General features: G+C 42.4%; 1 protein-coding gene across 7 annotated transcripts in view; it reads left to right on the plus strand.

Annotated features, from left to right (window-relative positions):
• The window catches only part of RIMS1 (regulating synaptic membrane exocytosis 1), a 2,308,950-nt gene that overhangs the window by 764,647 nt on the left and 1,530,249 nt on the right, over positions 1–14,054 (plus strand). For all 7 annotated transcript variants that reach the window (XM_078648052.1, XM_078648043.1, XM_078648046.1 and 4 more), the window contains exon 4: positions 9,839–10,176. In XM_078648052.1, coding sequence (XP_078504178.1) covers positions 9,839–10,176 — 338 coding nt within the window. The remainder of the gene's footprint in view (positions 1–9,838; positions 10,177–14,054) is intronic.

A 14,054-nucleotide genomic window follows, 5' to 3' on the forward strand; every position in this document is an offset into this window, starting at 1 on the left:
ACTTAATCTTTCTTATTATAAATATAATTTAAAGATATCAATTTCAAAGCAAACTAATAGTTTTATGTATATGTACTCGTATAGAAACTAAACGAGGTGTTCTATGACCTGCTGCTAAACGATTATTCAAATCATGTAGGGAGGAGCCTATCAGAGAATTACAACCAGAGGTGTGTTTATTTCTCTTTTAGAATATTTCCTTGATTATTGCACCAAGGCCACGTACACAAAGTTGCCACCCAGTCCCTGGCTCCTACAGCAGGGATGTCCAATGTAGGTCTGGGAGTGCCAGCTACATGAAAGATATTCAGGATAACCACTGACTATGTAAACTAGTATCATTAATATTTATTTTATGTACGTAAATGTGGGTATTCTGAAATTCTGGCACAAACCTGGGTCTACAAGAACTGTGTTGGTTACTGCGAGTCTACCAGGTAATTCTAGTCAAAGTGCAATACTATTGCTCTAGATTAGAACCATTTCAGAGTAATAATGTGATCCAGCAAGGTCGACTCCAAGTTAATAAATGTTCATCCTCTATCGGGTTATTATTCTACATAACTTTGTAATGGTAAATTGTTGTTAAAAAACACCTGCCCCAGCTGCTATCTACAATTCGAAGGAATCAAAGATGAATACTTATTTTGGGCCATTTTTTGAATGGCGCAGGGCTTGTTGTTTCCCATTCTTGTTTCCCATTCTTCATTATTATTATTATTATTATTATGATTGTTTGCAAAGTGAAAATGCTGTGCAAAGATTTTTACTGTTTTTCTTTCTTATTGTAGTTTTATTTCGCGTCATTGCAATATTGACTACCAATCTTAATACACAGATACATGGTAATTATACTGAAACATTCGCACTAGATAAGCTCAAAAAAGAAAAAAAACCTAACAATAATGAACAAGAGTAAAAGAAAAGCAGAGAACCAGGAACCAGAAGCATAGAGACAAAAGAAAAAATAACACCGAAGAGAACCGGAGGCAAAGTTAGTTACCATTTAATGAGTTTGTGTCACACAGTGTATAGCGCCCCTTACATTAAGAGAGGAGAGCATTTCTGTTTGAGTTATGTTGAATAACTCGGCTGTATACCAATTACTTGTTCTGCCAGGCCTCCGTCTACTAAAGGGCCCTACCTATCTTGCCAGTAGGTGACAGTTCTTGAAACCGTCTCCAGGGTAACAGCACTAGCCCTCGACAAAAAAATGTCAGGTCCCGAGTTATGCACCATGGAACCATTTGGGTGCTAGGAGGACACCTAATATAGGGCTCATAGCAACAAAAGTGTAAGATACATAACGAATAGTTGTACGATGACAAATGCCACACCTTATCTGAAAGATCATTTATACCACGGACTTGGTTGCTGGGGTAGGTAGCCAGCATATGAAACAAGCATTTGTTGTAAGTTGTAGCTTGCTGAGTAGTTGTATAATATAAGTTACAGAAAGTCTGTTAAAGTGGTATGACTTGTTTATGTGCAAAAAGGCAATATATTGTCCTCTTACTACTGGTATAGTGTGGGTAAGTAATAGCAAACTTTCGAAAAATTAAATAAAAGAGGGAAATAATATAATAAATTTATGTAATAACAATATTATGTGTTTAGAGGAGTTCTTATAACTTTTTGATTCGGTGACACTACACCTGCAGTACCATTCAAATCATGCCCCTATAGGATGCAAGATAATTACATTTGGGACTGCCTGTTTAGTAGTAAAATATAACAATATTTGGTGTTTAGAGGAGCTACGACAACTTTTGGCCCAGGTGCCATTGCACCTGCTGCACCATTCAAATCCTGACCCTATTGCCTGTAAGATAAATGCATTGGGACTACCTGTTTAGCAGTTCAATATTGCTATATTTGGTGTTTAGAGGGGTTCCTAGAGCTTTGAGGCCCCGGTGTCACTGCACCTGCTGCACCATTTAAATTATGACCCTAGTGCTTGCAATGAAACTGCACTTGTGACTGCTTGTTTAGTAGTAAATTTAGCGATTTTCTGCTTTTAGGTTGGCCCTAGAGCTTCTGACCCCAGTGCCACTGCAACTGCTACACTATTGAAATCATGGCCCTACTGTCTGCTAGATAACTGCACATTTGGCTTGCTGTTTAGTAGTAAAATATAGCAATATTTGGTGTTTAGTGGAGTTATGACAACTTTTGACCACGGTGCCACTGCACCTGCTGCACCAGTCAAATCATTACCCTGTTGCCTGCAAGGTAACTGCACTTGTGATTGCCTGTTTAGTAGTAAAATATAGCAATATTAGTTGTTTAGTGGGGTGCTTAGAGCTTTTGGTCCTGGTGTTACTGCACCTGCTGCACCATTGAAATTATAAGCCTATTGCCTGCTAGATTACTACACTTGTGTCTGTTTTGTTTAGTAGTAACTTTTAGCAAGAATCTGTGTTTAGTGGGGTCCCTAGGGCTTTTGGCCCCAGTGCCACTGCACCTGCTGCACCATTCAAATTATGCCCCTTTTAACTGCAAGGTAGCTGCAATTTTTGACTGCCTGTTTAGTAGTAAAATATAAAAATATTATGTGTTCAAAGGAGTTCTGGCACCTTTTTTTAGCCCGGAGACACGGCTCCTGCTGCACCATTCAAATCATGACCCTAGTGCCTAAAAGATAACTGGATTTGTGACTGCCTGTTTAGTTGTAAAATATAGCAATAGTCAGTGTTTAGTGGGGTGCCTAGAGCCTTTGGTCCCGGTTCCACTGCACTTGCTGCACTATTGAAATAATAGAACTAGTGTCTACCAGATAACTGCACTAATGACTGTCTGTTTAGTAGTAAAATAAGGATAAATTTTGTATTTAGTTAAGCTATGGCAACTTTTGGCCCCAGTGCCACTTCAACTGCTGCACCATTTAAATCAAGCCCCTTTTAACTCCAATTGTGACTGCCTGTTTAGTAGTAAAATCGATGCTGTAATGCCTACAAAGTGCGAAAAAAAGGTACTGAGGCATGAATAGGAAAGCCACAAACGTTCGAAGGCTAAAGCACCTGCTTTACACAACAACGTTGTAACAAAAAAAATGTGTCCTCATGTAATGCAACTGGTGCTATGTAAGCGCTCTGATACCCAATTCGGGTCAAGTTTGCGCTATATAAAACTCTGTAAAATAAAAATAAATAAATAAAATATAATCATGCATAGAATGTTACCAGACACACCCATGCTGTGAAGTACTGACCATATTTTAACTCTTGTGCAATCCAACAACCTGTGCAATCCAACAAAGGCCCATCCAGTGTTGGAGTGGCCTGTGCAGGTTCTAGCATTCCTGCACAGCCAAACAGCAGTCCCTTAACAGTTATCGAGCAGCAGGGCGTAACTGGCAAACCAAAACTACCGTCTACAGGGGACACTATTAATGTCACTGCAGTAACACCTATATGCTTTAACGATGTCCCTTTTAACCCCCCCACTACCCGTGCCCCGGGGAATCAATTGAAGATTACCGAAAGGGGGAAGTCTAACAATCGTGGCCTCTCTCAACCGAACCTCCCACCGGACTGCGCACCCTGCGTAGCAGTCCTGACAAACGTTACACCAATCAGGGAGGATGGGCTTCACCGCTCTATGGAATCACATGACTCCCTCAAATATAAAACTGTGGCATTGCTCAATCGGGAGAGTGGCTTTCCAGTGGCTCTGGCGGACCAAATCTTGACCACCACCAGAACCAACTGGATTGGCACGTCCCCGAAGAACATCTCTGTGGATTGCGTTATTATTAATTTCAGTAACCCACACCTTGCCACAACAGCTCTGATTCGAGCCACCTCCCGCCCCTGTAACGAGCAGGGCATTTCACTCCGTCCTTTGGGCTTTTTCTATAGACAACACACTAGCCATCATCCCAGTAACCACGGGGGGGAGAGAACGAGGGGAGAAGCTTCGCATAGCATTCCAAATAGTTTCCAGGTGAACACCGTTAATCGTTTCCAATGCTTTAGTGGGCTGGATCAAAACGATTGACTGGAGTTGTGTACGGTACCCCCAGAAACCTTGGAGAGACAGGCTCTGTCTGGTATGGGACAAAGTGTTTGTATATCAGGGCCTATGGTTAACATTTCTGGGACAACTGTAGATTGTACGCCTATGGGCAAGGAGGGTGATCCAGTAGGTTGCCCGGAGTCATTACTGGAGCTGTGTACGGTACCCCCAGAAATTTTGGAGAGACAGGTCTCGTCTGGTATGGGACAAAGTGTTTGTATATCAGGGCCTATGGTTAACATTTCTGGGACAACTGTAGATTGTACGCCTATAGGCAAGGAGGGTGATCCAGTAGGTTGCCCGGAGTTATTACTGGATACTACTAACATCGCTATTTTCCAGCAGGGTAGTAACTGTTCTCTTTTGGGGTCAGGTGTCTCCGTTTTTTCCAGCTGTTATATTGCCAGTTGGAATATTGCGGGCATCAGGTCCAAATCAGATTGTCTGGGTTGGACTGAATTTTTAGCTCTCTTTGATATTATCTGTTTACAGGAAACCTGGTGTAGGGACTTTAAAGGATATAATGGTTTTGTCACTTACCAGTTACCCGCTACCGGTTCCCTATCAGGTAGAGCTAAGGGGGGCCTTTTGATTTTGATTTCTGTCCAAACTCCTCTGCTGGTCAAAAAATACGTACAAGTTGGGGTTCACTCCCAGATTTTATGGCTGCACAAAACAGGAGGTAGGAATAGTCTCTTAATAAATTTTTATAACAACGTTTTTGATGATACTAGGGATCAGGTGGTTAGAGCACTATCTAGTGCATTGGATGACATCCTCAAGGATTCCAATGTAGTTTTTGATCTGTTCATGGCAGGGGACTTTAACGCCACTACCTGCCCACTCTCAGATGTCAATGTATGTGGGGCGGTGGACTGTCATGGAGATGGAGTCCCCCATTTTCAACATAACTATTATGGAGATGCCTTAAACAGTCTCCTTGACTCACATAATATGTATATTATGGTTAACGAGACAAATGAACAGGAGGAGATTTGCCCCACTTTCACAGGCCGGGGAGCGAATTCTGTTATTGATTTTATTTGTATCTCCTCGAGCCTTGAGGCCTGGACTATGGCACCTAAAGTTATAGACATCCAGCTTAGTGACCACAATTGCCTGATAGTAGAGGCCATGCTATGGGAAAACAAAGGGACCCCCATTCCGGGGTGTATTATTAACAACATTGAGGCCGTGCGACCTAATGGCACTAGACTCAGATGGAAGGGGGATAAGGCTGAAATCATGTCCGATTCAATCATTACTAGTTGCCTGGCAGGAATTACAGGGATTTTAGAAGACAATCAAGGTACCACCGGCTCTATTGAGTATTTTATTGGTATTAATGCGGTCATCGACTCTAAGCTTACTAGTACACTCAAGCGCAAGGAGGAACGCCTGCGGGGGTGGTTCAATCCAGCTTGTACCCTGGCCCTAAAGGAACTAAAGTCAGCTTTATCAGTTACGCCTAGAGATAAGGGGTTGGTTGTAGATCTTAGAGCCAGATACAAAGAAACCCTAAAACGGAGGAAATTGGAACTCCAACAGGAGGCATGGGACAACTTGACCCTGGCTGCTGAATTGAATAATTGTACCCTGTTCTGGAAAACAGTTAATTCCCCCTTCCTCAAAGATGATAAGATCCCTGAATTAACTTCCAACGTTATGAAGGAAGAGTGGGTTTCTCATTTTTCTAAAATCTTTGATTCGGACAGTGCATCCAGGGATATAGGGGATAGGTGGCCGCATACGCCACTCAATATCACCGTCCAAGAGGTTTTAGATAGCATAAGGGTCAGCAAAGGAGGAAAAGCACAGGGTCCAGACGGGGTACCAATCGATGTTTATAAATTGGTCCCTGAAGTATGGGGGCCTATGTTAACTAATATCTTCAACGCAGCAGTCCGTAATGAGGTGCCCCCTACCTGGGAAGAATCCATCTTAATCCCAATATTTAAGAAAGGAAACCGAGGGGACGTTAAGAACTATCGTCCAATCTCCTTGTTGGATTCCTCCGTAAAAGTAATGAGCAGAGTGCTTCTAGTAAGGTTGGAAGAATGGGTGGAGGATAATGGCATTATAGCAGAGAGCCAGTTTGGGTTCAGGAAGGGTCGTGGTACGATTGAGCAGTGTCTAAATTTAGACCTGCTCATCGGTAAATATACCTTGGCAAAGACCGGCACTATTTATCTCTGCTTTGCGGATTTGAGTAGTGCCTTTGACCTGGTGGACCATGGCATTCTCTGGGCAAAGCTAATTGAAATTGGGGCACCCGAGGGCATTGTGTTCTTCCTAGCACGTCTTTATGCCAAACTACGTGCTTGTGTCCATTACAGTTCTAACGGGGAATGTACTACTAAGTTTAAAATCGGGCGTGGAATCAGACAGGGATGTGTGTTGGCCCCACTGCTTTTTACCCTTTTCATCAATGAGATTGATTCTTTTCTCAAATCTCTGGCAGTGGATGCTCCCAAAATCAATGAGGAGAACGTCCCTGTGTTACTTTACGCGGACGACGCTGTCCTAATCTCACGCACCCCCATCGGCCTTCAACGGCTGATGGACGGCTTTTCGCAATTTATTAAAAGCAGAAAGTTAGTGTTAAATAAATCTAAAACCTATGTTATGGAATGCGGGCGAAGGAACAGAAAGACACAGTTTTCTTTTTTTATAGAGGGACAGAAGGTCCAGGCTGTTGAAAATTTTTCGTACTCGGTGGTCACCTTCTCAAATAATAACATTTGGGCCAATGAACATAAGAATGTCCGGGCTAAGATGGCGAGGAGTGCTCATGGTATATTCACAATGGCTACGAAACTGGGAGACAGGTGGGTCCATGACATGCTTAAAATTTTTCAGTCCCGTTGTGTCTCGATTGCCTTGTACGGAGCGGGCATTTGGGGCTATGCCCTGGCAGGGTCTCTTCAGGTTGAGGAGAATGCATTCTTGAAGAGACTTTTGTGCCTGCCAAGCTCTGTTTCTAATGCTTTAGTGCACAATGAACTGGGTATTCACCATCTTGCCGACTTGATCCTCCTTAGGCCACTGATGCTATGGCGTTCCATTTGGATAAAAGAAGAGACTTCATTGTGCATAGCCATTATTTCTGATTGTCTCTCTTTGGACCATCATTTAAAGATCCCATGGTTAAAGTATATTGTGGATAATTTTCGTGAGATCTTTAACATTAACATCATTGCGGATCGATTTGGGGCTACTGAGCTGTCCAAAATCGAACTTAAGTACTGTTTTTTACAACAGCTTTCCACCAGGAGGCATCAAAATAGCTCTGAACTCTCATCTTGTGTTCTTTATCATGATTTAAATGAATTTGTGGGTTTCCAACCGTATTTGTCACAAGTGACCTGGAAGGCACATCGGTTTGTGTTGACTAGACTGAGAACCGGAGTAGTCCACAACCTTGTTGCTTTTCCCTCTCAGCATTCGCATCCCGCTGGCCCTTGTCCGTGTGACAATACCACCCCTCAAAGCACTGTGCACTTTCTTTTGCTCTGTCAGTTGTACAAATACCTGCGGATTGCTTATTTGAAACCCCTGTTTGCTAAGTTTGGAGTCAGGACAATACGAGACTGCATGAGCCTGCTTTTTAATTTACATCACCCTGACGTTTGTTTTTATACGGCTACCTTTCTCCTTAAATCAATTAATGCAAGGAAAAGTATGCTTTTTTAACTTTTTTAAATTGCTGTATCTCCTGCTTTTGACTGTTGTTTTATATTGTTGTCTTTTTATGCTGTGCTTTTATGGACTTGTCTTTTGCTCCGAATAAAGCCTTATGAAATGAAATGAACTCTTGGGATTAGGTCAAATGCAGACTTTAAATCTATGAAGGCTACATAGGGATGTCCCTTGGGTATTACAACTTTTTTCCCAATTAATTAAAAGGAATCTAAAGTCAAGTCAAGTCAAGTCATAACATTTATATAGCGCACTACATACCCAGAGGGTTTCAAGGCGCTTAGGAAGGGGAGGAGGATTATTTGTCAAATATCCACGTTTTAAGCTGCTTTCTGAACGCTAGGTGATTCTGGGTGAGGCGAAGGTAAGCGGGGAGTGAGTTCCATGTTTTGGCAGCCAGGTATGAGAAGGATCTGCCTCCCATGGTGGTCTTGTTGATGCGAGGTACAGTGGCGAAGGCTAGGCTGGAAGAGCGAAGTTGTCGGGAGGGGGTGTAAAAGGACAGTCGAGAGTTGAGGCAATCTGGTCCGATGTCGTAGAGTGATTTGTGTGCGTGGGTAAGCAGTCGGAAAGTAATCCTCTTATTGACGGGTAGCCAGTGGAGGTCTTTAAGGTGACCAGAGATGTGTTCGTTGCGTGGGATGTCTAATATGAGCCTGGCTGAGGCGTTTTGGATTCGTTGTAGTTTCTTCTGGAGTTTAGCGGTGGTACCTGCGTAGAGGGTGTTTCCGTAGTCCAGTCGGCTCGTGACTAGAGCGTGGGTGACTGTTTTCCTTGTTTCGGAGGGGATCCAGCGAAATGTTTTTCTGAGCATGCGAAGAATGTTAAAGCAGGAAGAGGATACGGCGCTGACTTGTTTGTTCATTGAGAGTGAAGAATCCAGGATGACGCCAAGGTTCCGTGCGTGGTCTGTCGGGATGGGTGCATTTCCGAGGGCTTCCGGCCACCAGGAGTCGTCCCATGCAGAGGGGGATTTACCTAAGATGAGGACTTCTGTTTTGTCTGAGTTCAGTTTCAGACGGCTTTGTTTCATCCATTCGGCGACTTCTTTCATTCCTTCGTGTAGGTTAGTTTTGGCGGTGCTGGGGTCCTTGGTGAGAGATAGGTAGGAGATAGGTAGGAGATAGGAGAGAAATGGTCAGTATTCCTTCCTCTTAAACCCTGCTAGAAAATTGGCAAAGATCCCATGATCTGAAATCTACTAATCAAGTTTGTCAAGTAGCAGTCTACGAAACCTTTTTGGGAAAATAGCAATATTTTCTGTAATCCCTGGGATTAATCTTTGCCACTTTCCAAGTGTCTGGTATGTGAGATCCAGCCAAAATGACATTGGTAAAGGTATTAATGTATGTCACTCATATGTGTTGTTCTATCCTTATAGAAAGGTCTCCTGTTTTTTTCACGGCTTGACCCTTAACCGATTTCACACTACTATTCACATGAAGGGTGTCAGATACGGGGATCCCCGGGGTCTCAGTGTATGATGTTGGATGTTCTACAGCTAATACCTTTCTTTCATGGCTATCATCTTTGGGGATTGTGTATAATGCTCAATCCACATTTGTGTGTGAATAAATAAATCTACCCTAGTGTAATTAGGAAGACTGCCATGGGCAACAATGTGCCATAATGTTATTATCATTGTTCTTCAATCAATCAGGGGCTTATAAAGCGCAGCTACTCACCCGTGATGGTATCAAGGCGCTTGGTTCTTCATTCTCACTGTTCTAACATTAGCCCTATTCTTGCTCTTAATTACTATTAAGAGCATTCTCTGCTAATTCGTGATCTCCTTGAGGTGCAAAATGTTTGTTATGTAATTTATCTATCAAGGAAAAGATAGAGGTGTTAGTAATTGCTTAAGCCAATAGTTGTATTGTGTCTTTAACTTCTGTTTTGATCCACGATAGCGTCTCTGGCTGTAATTGAATGTTTAGCCATTTTAAATATCCCCGACAACACTGGGTAGTTCACAAAACTGCGACCGGTCTATATGTGTGCTTGTTATAAATGTTATTGTTTACATATGTGTTAAACCTTAAACTGTTTCAGTTGATAATTTGAACTCTTCAATTGATAAGACTGGCAAAGGTAACGTCTATATCGTTCTTGTCTCAACCAGGTAATGTGGGTGTGTAACTTATGTCGGAAGCAGCAAGAAATTCTCACAAAATCAGGAGCATGGTTTTTTGGAAGTGGAACTACTAACCAAGATGGAGCATTAAGTGACACAGCAACGTGTGGGAGCTCTGATGCGCCTAGAGAAAAGAAAGCCAGGCTTCAAGAACGATCACGGTCACAGACTCCATTAAACATGACTGGACCCGCAGGATCACAAGAAACCTCTCCTTCTAGTATACATTCTGATAGGGGCAATAGACCAGATCAATTGCAGCACAATATGAGCCAAGATCAGAAGCAAGCTTCATCGCGTTCTAGAAGTGAGCCTCCAAAAGACAGGTAACATGCATTATTCTTGTTAGTTCACTTTGCTTTTAAAAGCTTACAGTCTTCACATCTGAGAGAACTACTGACTGGTGTGTATTGGCATATTACTAGACCATTGCCTAATTTATAGTTGAGTCAATGAAAATTCGGTTTCTGCGTCACCCTGGGGGGTGAACTCTGCTCGCGGAGTTTGCAGAGTTTTCCGCGTTACTCTTGCAGAGTTCTGAAAAACTCTGCTTCGCACAGCAGAGTGGAGTTTTTTCTTTTCTCGCGTTCACCAAATTCAAGTTAGCGAGCGCGGAAAATCATCCTCCCAGCAAGATTTTTCCCGTTTGCGAATGTCAACATCATGTTGGCGAGCGTGGAAAATAAACCTCCCAGAGAGATTTCTCAACGCAGGGCGGGGGTCAGGGTTCTCATTGCGAGTGGTTGTGTTTGCTCACAAACGCTAGCGTTGAGAAACTGCCCGTTCGTGTTGAGGAATCTGCTGCTCAAGTAAAAATCTACTCAAGCGGGAGAAGAGGAAAGAAGGGACCGCTTGCGCTGTGCAAGGTGGCGTTCGCAATGATTGCACAATGCGGACAAGCATCCAGAACTGTGCAATCACCTCGATCTGCATTTTTCTATGGATCTCCGCCATTTGCGACGCTCCGCTTAGTGTGACAGAGTGTTTTTGCCACTTTGCTGGGTTCCGCATAGTGCAACACTGCGAACTCCGCCCATAGTTATTTCTGCGCAGGCGGAAATGTACATCTGCCATGCCAGTGACAGAAAGCCTACCATATTTACATTTTTGCACCTCCGCAACATAGCGGTGGAAATTGCACCAGCACAATCTCCTCATGTGGGGCAAACTCCATCACTGGAATTACCACAAATGGTTGTATGTTATAATCTCGGGCCCATTACCTGCATACACAATAATATTAATGGCATATCTAGGTAAGTGCAAAATGTATCGGACCACAAACCCTACCCACATAGACTCACGTTCATGCTACAAATAGAAAAACAAAAACTGAGCTATTACTGCATTAATTTAGGCAGGTTTGAACTTCTGATTTCCTGGACTGGCACACACATTTCTTCACAACTCCAGAAGGTAGCGTGTCTCGTGCAAGCATCTCCACATTTGATTTGCAGGGTCTAGAATAGACGAATATTGTCCTGATCCCAAATAAATTCCTATTTTGTGGCTGCCCAGGTTGTCATAGATTGAACATGGTACTAGACTTCCACACATTGTCATGCTAGTTGCCCACTTGTGGAGCTTATTTGTGGTACATGGGTGAACTTGCAATAAGTTGTGTGATCCTCAATGAAAGAGGGGCGTCCCCCACTCACACTCAAATGCAACGTGTAATCAAGTCAACAGATTCAAAACCATTTTTCAGTTCAGATTTATTCTTCTTTTGTTCATAAAAATGTATCTGAAGCTTTTTTGTAGCTGTGTTTCCTTATAATCATTTCATCTCCATGATAAGAAAGCTTAATTACATCACAATATTTCTATACGCCTGGTTACCCAATGCATTTCGGGCCTCAGCAAATTCAAAACAGATGCCTTTGATAAACCGGTAAAATCAAAGTGAGTGACGGCTTTTATCAAAAGTATTCACCATTGACACAAACAGATGTGAAAACCTGAAATCTCTAGTACATGGTTTGCGTACCGTGGTGAGAGTGCTTGTCGTTAGTATCATGTGTCCGGTTCTCATAAAAACCTGTAGTGAAAGTTAGTACTGTGAAACCACTGTTAAAATGTTAGACACCATTGTTGCTTCCACATCGGGGAATATGCGCTTACCCTGTTTGTATATTGTGTGGGTTTTTAAATCAAGTTGTTCACATGAAACAACCTAAGTGAAAAAATAAGAGCGTTTGCAGTGAAAACGTCTAGATACCTGTGATTATAGGCAGCAAAAATTTGAGTGCACCGTGCTTACTTGAAAAAAATAGTTAAAGGTGAAAATTCCTCGATATTATTGCCATCACAAGTCACAGCTCTTTCCTAAGGGGTGAATCATATTTGGTGAATCGTTCTTGTAGCGCGGTGTTACGAGAAGAGATAATTATAATACCAAGTTTCTTACCCGAAGTGATTGTGAGTCAGCGTTCTCAATGAGTGTTTGGTGCATACGCAGATAGTGATGGCGAGATTACAAGCGCCATCGAACGGAGCACCATTTCACAGAGCGCAATGCGCCAAGGTGTCACATGTTGTATAGAACTAGAAATAGAAAAGTTTGTCATTTTTGGTGGTGCGTATCCCAATTGTGAACGGCTGCCACGGATTAGGCTATCATTGAAACACCTCATGTTAGAGTGCAGGATGTCCTGAAAAATAATATATCCTAGAGAATACAACTTAAACAATATTAGTCAAAAACAACTATCAACACAATGATACTCGTATTTCTACTACTGCTCAATGTCACATATCTTCTTTTGGTGTTCCTCATTTTATCTATACAACTGGGCATTTAAACCTTTCCTCAGAAACTGAAAAAATAGAAGCTGTAAAATGAAATTGTTTTGAAATGTAAACAAACTCAATATAAATCAACACATTTTAAATATGCAAAGTGTTAACATGTCCTTGTTCAGTCCCTTGGTGTCAACATGTTAATAAACAACTGCGAATATCTCAAAGAAAACAACTACATTTAAGTTTCTCGTTCAGTCCCTTGGGATTCACGGTATTAAGAAAATGTATCCAATAAGTTTCTCTCTGTAAAAGATACTTTGTATTATCACGTCACTGGATGGGTGCAACTTGTTCTAAGACACAGAATCACAGTTACTAATGTTATGCTTGAAGGGGTTAACGTGGACCGCCACTGGTGACTTCTGGTTCCCTGTGCATATGTTGCTTTTCACCCTAGCTGGCATAGCAGGCCAAATCATTCGGATTAATGCTCAACTCGACCCTCTCAATCCAAGAACACATTGCCAAGAAGACCAAAACAGCCTGGTTCCTACTCTGTCTCCTGAACAAAGCAAACTATTTTCAGAACAACAGTTTAAGCTTTGGCCTCCCCTATGGATGGAGGCAGCACCCTGCTGAACTACACCCCAGACACCATCCTCACTCCCATGAAAGATATAGTTCATGCACCAGCACAACTTAACAAGGGGCTTAAGCAATCCAACCAAATCATCCTTGTGGTAAAGGCTATACACTGGATCCCTTACAAGTCCGAATTATGTTCAAGGTCAGCTGCATCACTTACAAAGCCCTCAAAACCAAAGCCCCAGATGACCTTGCTAACAAACTATCTATCTGGAGGACAGTGCCAGACCAGGGGATCCAAAATTATTATATTTTATTTTATTTATAAGGTTTTATACAGCGCACCCATGACTACGAGTGTATCAGAGTGCTTTACAAGATGTCAGGGAGGAAGAAACAGTAAAACAAACATCAAAATCACAAGCTAAACAAGATGTGTTTGGTCCCAAAAAGAAGATGTGGTTGGTCCCAAAAAGAGGCAAGAGGCAACCAACAGCACCAAGTCGCCACAGAATATACAAGATGATAGGAGTCCAGAACTATACATGGGTATAGCAAATGTAGGCCAATGTGTAAGGCTACTAAGGTGCAAGAACCTTAGAGCAAGAACCTGTTCATTAGTAGCACTTTGACTTCCTTTTTAAATGATACAGGCGAGGGGTTCAGTCTGATTCAGTCTGATTTCAGGGGACAGTTAGTTACAGATTCCCGGGGCAATACCAGGGAAAGCTCAATTGTTTCAGCAATAAAGTGCTCGAGTTTCTAGAAGTTCTGCAGCCACCAGAAAGCTCCAGTTTTTGTGCTAGGTACAACAGGGTGTTAAGATGTAAGGCTTTATGGGTTATGCATGCGATTTTTAACTCAGTCCTTGCTTCAA

This window comes from Lissotriton helveticus, chromosome 6, assembly GCF_964261635.1.
Source record: "Lissotriton helveticus chromosome 6, aLisHel1.1, whole genome shotgun sequence".
Classification (NCBI taxonomy): domain Eukaryota; kingdom Metazoa; phylum Chordata; class Amphibia; order Caudata; family Salamandridae; genus Lissotriton; species Lissotriton helveticus.